At 46.4% G+C, this 10,366-nt stretch overlaps 2 protein-coding genes and 2 non-coding genes across 4 annotated transcripts; 2 read left to right on the top strand and 2 right to left on the bottom strand.

Annotated features, from left to right (window-relative positions):
• Positions 1 to 71: 71 nt before the first annotated feature.
• RNF151 (ring finger protein 151) lies at positions 72 to 1,691 on the bottom strand. Its single transcript, XM_089494855.1, has 3 exons — positions 1,636 to 1,691; positions 1,098 to 1,194; positions 72 to 464 (listed from the first exon to the last, which is right to left on the bottom strand). The coding sequence occupies exons 1-3, from the start codon at positions 1,689 to 1,691 to the stop codon at positions 72 to 74; spliced, it is 546 nt and encodes a 181-aa protein (XP_089350981.1).
• Positions 1,692 to 5,352: 3,661 nt separating this feature from the next.
• On the bottom strand, positions 5,353 to 5,480 carry LOC149285798 (small nucleolar RNA ACA64). The gene has a single exon (XR_016277757.1). It is a non-coding gene; the product is annotated as a small nucleolar RNA ACA64 (small nucleolar RNA).
• A 1,669-nt stretch (positions 5,481 to 7,149) lies between these two features.
• On the top strand, positions 7,150 to 9,774 carry LOC149285796 (small ribosomal subunit protein uS5). The gene is made up of 7 exons (XM_089494974.1): positions 7,150 to 7,287; positions 7,480 to 7,569; positions 7,682 to 7,789; positions 7,881 to 8,054; positions 8,963 to 9,122; positions 9,464 to 9,555; positions 9,642 to 9,774. Exons 1-7 carry the CDS (start codon positions 7,150 to 7,152, stop codon positions 9,735 to 9,737), a joined length of 858 nt encoding a protein of 285 aa, XP_089351100.1. The 3' UTR covers positions 9,738 to 9,774.
• On the top strand, positions 9,244 to 9,383 carry LOC149285797 (small nucleolar RNA SNORA64/SNORA10 family). Its single transcript, XR_016277758.1, has one exon. It is a non-coding gene; the product is annotated as a small nucleolar RNA SNORA64/SNORA10 family (small nucleolar RNA).
• Positions 9,775 to 10,366: the final 592 nt, after the last annotated feature.

Raw genomic sequence — 10,366 nt, 5'->3', positions numbered from 1 at the left:
AAAATGTAATATATTTGGAGCCGGTGGGCGTCCGTTAGGGTGTCACGTTGAGATCAGCCTGACCCAAGCGATCACTCTGCCCCCGCCGAGGGCATCTCTGGTTGCCTGTCCCCCAGGCTCTCGCTGAGCAGCTGGATCTGCCGGTTCATCTGGGAGGAGAGGCTCTCCATGCGCCGGGCTTTCTGCTTTAACTTATTGAGCTGCGTGACGTAATTCTCTTTGAGTTCCATGTAGCAGTTGTGTGCGTCTCTATTTTCGGGGTTCAGTAAAGTCCCGCACCCCATATGACACATCTCGCTCCAGTAGTCGCAATTCTGACTGTGCTCGCAAATGTCCTTCCTTAAGACTTTGAGTTGGCAGCCCTCGTTGGGACAGCCGACCAACCCATACGCGCAGGACTCGGTGTGTTCTTCACTCCGCAGTAACGGGAAGAGTGCAGGACAGCCATTCTGCTCATTAGGGCACTAGGGAACCAAAACACACACACATAGGGCCATGCGTTATATACGATAGGGTATTTAAACCTGTATGTGGTCAATGGAAGTATTAACACAATACGTTTTATTGGACTCATCATTGTGTGTATACATACATATACACACATATATATACACAGACATTTCTGGCTGTAATATAATTGCAAAAGGGTTTTCCAACCATCAATTAGCCTTTTAAACTTGGATCAGCGAACACAACGTGCCATTGGAACACAGGAGTGATGGGAGTGATAAAGGGCCACCGGAACACAGGAGTGATGGTAGTGATAAAGGGCCACTGGAACACAGGAGTGATGGGTGTGATAAAGGGCAATTGGAACACAGGAGTGATGGGAGTGATAAAGGGCCATTGGAACACAGGAGTGATGGGTGTGATAAAGGGCAATTGGAACACAGGAGTGATGGGAGTGATAAAGGGCAATTGGAACACAGGAGTGATGCCCACCCCTAGAAAGTTGACAGCACGCTTCCTAAGTAAGGATAAATAACGAGGTAGGTCCCTAGTACCGAGTGTTACATCCGTGGACCCAGGCGGCATAATGTGTCGGGTCGGCCCTGTGTGGTGCTGAGCGGTCCAAGGTCACGGAGCAGAACCTTTACCTTAACTTGAAGGCGGCTGATTTTCCTCTTCAGCTTGTGCATCAGGACATAGAGTTTGCCTTTCACCTCCGTCCTGCAGCATGGACATGTTTGCTGCCTGTAGAAATAATGATAATTAGTTACCTAAAACCACGGGGTACATGGAAAGGGCTTTTTCAACATGAAAAATGTGGATCTATTCCTGGACCTGAAGGACTAAAATGGTCACAACTGCCAACTGTCTCTATTTCATCAGGACTGTCCCTCTTGCTGGATTTCATGTCTAGTCTGTACCGTTTCTTCTGCAGAATCGACATTGCGCATGTGCAAAAGTGGACAGAACAGGTTAATTAGATGGGGAGAGCTTGATCCAATGTCACTCTAACACTTTGACCCAATAAATGGGGACAAAACAGTGGAAACTACAATTCTCATAGACTGGTTAGGTCAGGAAACCAACGTAGGACAGCGATGTCCTCTACAAATCGTTGAAGGTAGTAACGTTTGTGTCCGGGGGTTTATCTTCTTTTTACTTACCCCCCCCCTACATGCCACTTACCTCTTCAGCCATTGCAATATGCATTTGCGGCAGAAGATATGGCCGCAGGAAATCATTACGGGACATTTCATAACTCCTCGGCAGATGGAGCACAGCAAATCATGGTCAGGTCTTTCCGTAAAGATATCAAGGTCATATCCTCCTCCCTGGGAACAAAACCGAGTTAACAATGGGGTGTGAAGGTGGAGGCAAAGCACCTAGAACACCCCCCCCCCCCGGTGATGGTGAATGGCTATGAATACGTGTGTGAAACGCGTGGGGAGGAGGTCTGTGTATTTTCCTGCCACGTACCTCGGTTCATGGATCTGGATTGGAGCAGATAGGATGTTTTTTGGATTAATATTTAAATGTCCTACACTTTTGAATGGAGCCTTATGGAATCTTGCTCAAGATCCAAATAATGATAGCCAAAGACTGTTACCCTGGGGCAGTTGGGGGGCTGTATTTTAATTATTTAGGGGCCTTCTGCAATTGAAGAGCGGAGGGGTATGTTTATATGATGCCAGATATCTTATAGTTTCCTTGGTGGTCTCAACACGAGATCAGTAACATACAGAGCGGCAAAGAAGCTCCCCACCGGTCCGCTAGTCCACCAGGTCCTTGAGGGTCGGTGCCGCCGGTGTAAACGGAGTCCCGCAGCAAACAACCATGTTTGAGAATCCAGCAGCAGAAACTACAGATGGAACCTCCAGAGCTGGGTGATCTTCTACGTATGATTTTGTCACTAATTACCCCCCCCCAAAGAACAAATAGCATTTACTTTTTAAAAGAGACTATGTCTACTCTTAGTAGCGTCCGGTAGTTTCCGATGATCTGCTTAGTTTTCAGTAACAATACAAGCTTGAGCTGACATTACATAAACCCAAACCCACCATAGAAGTTTGAAAGCGGTGCTGCCCTGTGGATCACAGATCATGATGAGCATTAAACATCCCGAAACTAGTTTAGAACCGACGCATACCAACAGCTGCCGGCTGGTAGAAGAACCAAACCCCCTTATATATAACTTGGAATGATGATAGAACAGTGCGAATGCTCGCTGGTTGTAACTGGCACTTTAGTTAACCCTCATTCTGCCAGAGAGGGGTTTCCTCAGTGATTGGACACTGAATCAGCTTCTCTGTTACAATGTAGAACTTTAAAGTGTCCAAGATGTGTCTAAATGTAAAGAAACAGAGGTTGTAGAGCCCGTGGGTACTCACCATCATCCCAGCTCCCCAGCGATCTGCTGCCGCTTCTAGATACACACACCATTCACCGGACAGAGATCATGTGCCGCTGCGTCCAGTGACCAATCAGCGCCTGTTCTATACCCTTGCAGCTGATCAGCAGCTAATCCCCCACCGCATACCGGCAAAACAACATCTAGATCAGGAGCGTCCAACCTGTGGACCCTGCAGGACTACATCTCCCATACTCCTCAGCCAGCCCAGCTGGAGGGCTGCAGGTTGGACACCCCTGATTGTAAGCTCCTATGAGCAGGACCTTCCTCGCCTATTATTTCTGGAAGTCAGATTGTTAAATCATATACGGCTTGTTATGTCCTGTCTACCCATTGTACAGCGCTACGGAATATGACGGCACTATATAAAACAAATAATGATCTACGTCGCTACTGGCTGTAGATCTGGGAGTTAAACGTCCAAGGCTTGCGGAGGTATATTTTTTACGATTCCCCAATTGTTAACGATCTCATCCCGTGTAAGTCAAGAACCTATAGATATGTAAATTTACCCAGCAATGTTCTAGAATAAGGGAAAATGAACATGTGGCCCTCCAGCTGCAGGACTACATTTCCCATTATCCTTAGCTCTCCTAGAAAAGGTGGCTAAGGATCTTGGGATATATAGTTTTACAGAGAGCCAGATGTAAGTTCTGTAAATGGAGTGCTGGACTTGTATGTGCTAATGGTTTATAGGATCATGTGTGCATGAGAATCATTTTACATATTAAGGCCCCCTACAAACAATGCATGCAGAGCGTTAATAGCCAATAATTATATAACAGATTTATCAAAAGGAACCGAAATGCTAAAGTACATCGCATTACTTCACATTAAACGACCTACAACCTGCGTACCTCGGTCTTCTTTACGCGGTACTAATTAGCTCTTGTTTAGTAACTCCTTTCTTCATAGCCTCCAATATGCAGATCTAAATAGTACGAAAAGGGTTCTCTGAAGTTCAGCGCGACTTCGTAAATGATTTCGATCTAACGGGGCTCTGGTTTTTTTTGGTTACCATCTTAACCGCAGAAAAACCCAAGCTGGTATTTAAAACATCTAATTTTACCATCTATAAAAATTGTATAAACAAATTAGACACTCCACTTTCAGATAAACTTTATTGACATTTCGAATTACACAAAAAACATACAGTTAAGACATTTAGAGACACCCAACTATGCAGATCCCGGAATGTATGTACAAACCAGTTACACCTTCCAGACAGCCGCCTGGAGACACCGCCGCAGATATAAGTCTATATGGAAACTGAAATGTTACATTCTAATGTCCTATTTACCCATTGTACAGCAGTGCAGAATATGACAGAGCTATATACAATAAATAACAGAATGCTTTGACGGGTAGAATCTACCTTGTAATACCTACATAGCCCAAATATAATATTACGAGACACCATAGCTGCCACCACTCGCAGAGACTGGCCACCACTCGCAGAGACTGGGTGGGCTATCCCATGTCACCCTCTTAGGACCACCCCCACGCTAGTGTTTTAGATTGTTTTACACCAATAATTATATAAAGTTACATACACCAATTGGCCATAACATTACAACCACCAGCCTAACATCACATAGGTCCCCTTAGAGGGACCCATAGAGGCATGGACTCCACTAGACCTCTGAAGGTGTGACATGGTAACCAGCGCCAAGACGTTAGCAGCCGGTCCTTTAAGTCAGGTAAGTTGTGAAGTGCGGCCTCCATGGATGCACCCCGGTGCTATGTGCTGTCCAGGTAAGCAACACACATGCTCCCTGCCATCCACACGATGTAAAGGAAAATGTAACTCATCAGGCCAGCTGTCCCATTTTCCATGGTCCAGTTCTTATTCTTAAGCCCATTATAGGCACTTTCGGAAGTAGACAGGGGTCAGCATGAACACCGAGTGGTCTGCGCATGCGCAGCCCCATACATAACACTGTGTTATGACACCTTTCTATTTGAACTAACTATCAGAGCCAGCCTTGGCAGCCCCCTGACCCCGTTCATTTTCCGCTTTCCCTTCCTTGGACCACTTTTGATAGGTACTGACCACCGCAGAGCGGGAACACCCCACAAGAGCTGCCGTTTTGGAGATGCTCTGACCCAGTTGTCTAGCCATAACAATTTGGCCCTTGTCAAAGTCGCTCAGCTCCTTCTGCTTGCCCATTTCTCCCACTTCTAACACATCAACTTTGAGGACAAAATGTTTACTTGCTGCCCAGTCTATCCCACCCACCAGCAGGCGCCATGATAACACGATTATCAGTGTTCATAATGTTACGGCTGATCGGTGCGTATCCACCACTTTCTGTGAATCCATCATCCCTCCGAAGCGACTCTCCATGCCATACTAGACCTGGAAATACAGATTAACAGTTAGGAAACCGCAGAATTCTCCATCTTAAAGGTGATCAATGGGACATTCTTAGCTCTAATGTCAATAAACTCCAAGATATTACTAGAAACGACAGAGCCTGCTGGCCAGTAATCTCGGCTGTCGGAACACGGGTCTCATCACACCACATTAGGAGCGGGCAATGAGCATAATGCTCCAGGACTATGTAGGCACAGGTATCTCACCAACAGTGACGGACAACACCAGAGGCAATTTTCAGTCTGTGCCACATATGACAAACAGCCCATCCCCACCCATAGCTTTTGTCTGACTATAGAAAGAAAAAAAAAAAAAAAAAAAAAAAAAAAAAAAAAAAAGATTCCTCCAACCTATTTTACACTTTTTGGTTAATGTCGACACTAAAGCCTTATTTAGTTAAACATATCCAGGGGCATTAGAGTTTATGTATTAAAAGCAACTGTGGCTCAATGCTTGTTGAAGTGTTATCTCCATAGCAACCAACTGGAACCCCACTGGTTGCTAGGCCAAGGACACTAAATTACATTTTATATCCCTCACAAAACACACAGGAAACTGTCATATAGAGAAGAGACTACACATGAACTTCAACAAATGTTTATTTTATTTTTTCCAGGAGAATGGTTAAGAATAACACAGCCCAAGGTTATGAAGGCCGGTCTGTGGCCTTACGGCCTATACGTACTGGAATTAAGAGCGCCAAGAGTGAGCACTATTAACTCTTCATAACGCAGCAATAAAATAACCCAGTTAACTATAAAATAAAGGCAGTAATTCATTTTCGCACCCCACACTCACCCCTCCTGCCACAGCTCGAGTCAGCGTGGAAAAGAAAATCAAGTCTCAGCGCACGGTTATTTATAGACAACAGCCCAGGAACCCAACGCAAGACTCCGCCCCAATTCGACTACCTCCACACGCAGAAGCGCGCATGCTCACTACAAATCTCGCGACACTTCCTCGGCTATATCAGTCCGCTTCCGCCTCGTTTCGGCCTTCTGAACTATCGAAATCACGTAAGTGATGGCGGCAGCGGGGATGCTTTGGGATGGGGGTTGCACGATAATCCGCTGTCATCCGTCGGCTCTCGCAGCTTCATGGCACTTTCGTGATTGTGATGCGAAGCTGGGATGTTTAGCGATATCAGGGGACGGGTATTGGAGGGATTCTGGCTAAAACTGCGGGGTTTTAAGCGGTTCTAAAGATGAGGCCTGGCTTACGAATGCCTATTGCGGGATGTAGATGTCACGTGATGTAATTGCCAACAATATCCTATTAAATTGACATTACCGCCCCAATAATATATCTGCTTCTCTCACTGGTGCAGATGGGGGTAGATGGCTGTTGTACTATGTATTATATCTGCTCCTTTAGACTTGTGGCCCTTGATGCTCCTCGTTTTCTTGTAAAGGGGCCTGAATGGAGTGCATCCTGCCATTTAAAACAATGGCTGGCTCTCGGGATACTGTCTCTGTAACTAAAGGGGTTTAAATGTCTGTCAGTCTGTCCGACGTGTCTGATGCTTTTTGCCTGTCAGTCTGTCCTTCGCTTGTAGTATATTTTTTCTGTTAATAGAAACCTCGAATGCTATGGCAGATCAGACCCAGTCTGCCCCTTCTAGATCACGATCCATATGCCGATCTAATGCATGTTTAAATGTCCTCACTGTATTAACCTCTACCACTTCTACTGGATGTCTGTTCCACTTACCTACCACCCACTCAAGGGAAGAAAACCTTCCTTCCATTCCCTCTCATCCTCTCTTGTTCTAACATTTCTTCTCCTTTGAGATAAACTTCCCTCCTGTACTTTAAACCCCTTTAAGTATTTTAATTGGTATATTCCGCTCTGTATTTTGTACCTGATCGCTCCGGAGCCTTATTTCTCATTCTTTTTTTGTCTTTTATTACAGCAAATGGCGGACGACGCCGGTGCAAACAGAGGAGGCTTCCGCGGGGGCTTTGGCAGTGGTGGCCGAGGCCGTGGTCGCGGAAGAGGCAGGGGACGCGGTAGAGGCCGCGGAGCCCGTGGTGGAAAGGCTGACGACAAGGAAGTGAGTATTCGCCGTACGTGTGCTTTGGGCTCTTGAAAAGTTCTGAGTAAACCCGAAACATGTATTAAAACTAGAGGTCAAACGAGGTCACTGTCAGATTTATTTATATAGGTTAAGGGTGCAAGCGGTTAAGTGCAGCTTCGCTTTTGAGCGTTCATGCAGGTCGTCTGTAACGTACCTTCTGTCTTCCAGTGGGTTCCAGTGACCAAGCTTGGTCGTCTGGTGAAGGATATGAAGATCAAATCCCTGGAGGAGATCTACCTTTTCTCTCTTCCAATCAAGGTAAAGAGGCTTTATTACATCTTTCTGCTTTGGCCCTTAAGCCGGTCGTGAACTGACTGGTTCCTAGTTTAAAGATTTTTTTTGTTTAATTCTGCTCGTTTTCCTTCTGCAGGAGTCTGAAATCATCGACTTCTTCCTGGGCTCATCTCTGAAGGACGAGGTCCTCAAGATCATGCCTGTGCAGAAGCAGACCCGTGCCGGTCAGCGAACGAGGTTCAAGGTACGGCTTCCTCGATGCAGCGTGTTATGAATGATGAACACTAACTGGGATCATTAAGGCAGATTCTTAATATGTATTTTATTCATTCTAGGCTTTTGTGGCCATTGGTGACTACAACGGCCATGTGGGTCTAGGTGTGAAGTGCTCCAAGGAAGTTGCCACCGCCATCCGTGGAGCCATCATCCTGGCCAAACTGTCTATTGTACCGGTTCGCAGAGGCTACTGGGGTAACAAGATCGGCAAACCTCACACTGTACCCTGCAAGGTGTGTAGATGAGAACAGTGACTACCTGGGTCATGTCAGCGGGTAGATCTTCTGAGATGTCACAGAGGAAGGTACCTAGTGTGGTTACCGCAAATGTTTCAAGTGACATGCCTAAATGCAGGGCTCGACAAATCCCAGGCGCCAGGTCGCCATGGCGACTGAATTTTGTCCTGGCGCCTAGGTGTTTGTCAGCCTGTGATCGTGGGGGGCGCTGCTGCTGCTGTCTGCCTAGGAGTCTGGGCAGACAGCCCAGCCACTCCGAGCCTGAGGTCACTCTCACGGAGTGATCCTGTAGGCTGAAACCGCGATTGCAGGAAAACCTGAAATCGTGTTTTCAGCTGCCACAGGCAGCTTCAGGAAAGGGGGTTGAGTGTTGATTGGGTCCTCACACAAGTGTGGGGACCTGACACAACATCCCCCTGCTGCCTGATCGCTCCATGAGAGCGACAGTGCAGCGTTAACCCCTTCAATGCCACAATTGTGTATGACACATTCGTGGCATTGCAGGGGTTAACATTTGTCCCCGCAAGCTTGTGGGGACTAAATATCAGTCAATGCTGTGCTCCAATGGAACATCAGCATTGAAAAAAAAAAAAATAAAATAAAATAAAAAAAACAACAAAAAACACTGACCCGAAAGTCCAGGGTGCTTTCAGGTCAAACGCTGTGAGTTTAGTAAGTGGGCTGGTGATGATCAGATCACGCCTGACCAACTGTTTAAGAAAAAATCCTGGCTCCTAACTTTTTTAGCTGGTGCCTAGATTCACAACAAATTTGTCAAGCCCTGCCTTAATGGCTGGTTGTTTGATGGTTCTCATGGGTTTCTTGTAGTTACTGCACCCAATTGTCAATCTTTTGATGCTCTGGACTGTAAAGTGGAGTCGCTTAATACCTTCTGCCCTTTCTAGGTGACTGGCCGCTGCGGCTCTGTGTTGGTGCGTCTCATCCCAGCCCCCAGAGGTACAGGCATTGTGTCCGCTCCCGTCCCCAAGAAACTGCTGATGATGGCTGGTATTGATGACTGCTATACATCAGCCAGGGGCTGCACTGCCACCCTGGGTAACTTTGGTGAGTGATCTGCCCTTCCATGCGCAATTACATGCTGGGTGTTAATGAAATACAAGCACTGGAGTGTTTAACTGGCTCAAGGCTTTCTGAAAGCATAACTTGTAAGATTAGATTTAACGTTAATCTCTCAGCTCTGCTCAGTTACACTCGGCACATAGTGTTACTGTCGTTACACGAGAGAGAAAGGAAATGCGCCCTTAATGCACGGCAAGGTGATCCTGTAACATGGTCACGTTGTTCCTTTTCTGAGGCTCTACAATGGACTCTGCTGGCAAATCAAAGCTGCCACTTTCCACACGGCAAGGGAAAAACTCAATGGTGTTTATATTGTTCCTTCGCAGCTAAGGCTACCTTTGATGCCATCTCAAAGACCTACAGCTACCTGACACCTGACCTATGGAAGGAGACTGTATTCACAAAGTCCCCATACCAGGTAACTATACCCTAATAAAGGTGTCTAGCGCAGTGACTCTCATCACTCTGTGCCGGCATTAACACACCTCGTCTGTTCATCCCCAGGAGTACACTGATCATCTTGCGAAGACTCACACCAGAGTGTCCGTGCAGAGGACCCAGGCTGCGGCAGCCGCGGCTACCACTGCACCAACCTCCTAGACCTCTCTGCAAAAAAATAAATAAAATGACATCGTTGTTTTGACAAAAGTATATTGTCTCCGTTACTTTTTATTCAAAAGGGCGCTTTCTGGTTTTGTTTGGCACACTCCATGCATATATCGAGTTTCCGGAAGTTTTAGAATCCATTGAGCCTTCATGCCGGGTCTTAGGAACTTGGCTTCGCAGCATGGGTTCGTTCCGTGTGAAACGTGTCGGCATTCTAGCTGTCAGGGGCCGGTTCTTGGCACTTGTTTAAACCGTTACAGCATCTGAAGCGCGGATGGTTTCAAGGATGTCGAGGCGCACGGGTAGCAAAGCTGGGAGCAGAATTGTCAAGACAAGCGTAAATTAATTTAATGTGATTACAAAAGATTGTGGGCATGTCTATAAGTGTAGGTTATGGGCCAGGAAACATCTGATGGGTAAAAAGTTTCTATATTGAGTCGATCTGGAAAAGCAGAAAGCATGCGATGCCACCTGAGTACTGCTACTTTACGGATTATGTTAAATGGCTCTATCTGGGTATACTTCTAGAGCGCGCTTATGCTGCCCCAATCTGCAGTCTGGTTCTAGCAGCAGATGGGTTATTGTGCAGCTTTTGGATGGCTGGGCTCTGGATTCCAGTACTT

This window comes from Sceloporus occidentalis, unplaced genomic scaffold (assembly GCF_023333645.1).
Source record: "Sceloporus occidentalis isolate IW3139 unplaced genomic scaffold, rSceOcc1.0.p SCAF_76, whole genome shotgun sequence".
Classification (NCBI taxonomy): Eukaryota; Metazoa; Chordata; class Lepidosauria; order Squamata; family Phrynosomatidae; genus Sceloporus; species Sceloporus occidentalis.
This window is presented reverse-complemented; position numbering and strand designations above follow the sequence as displayed.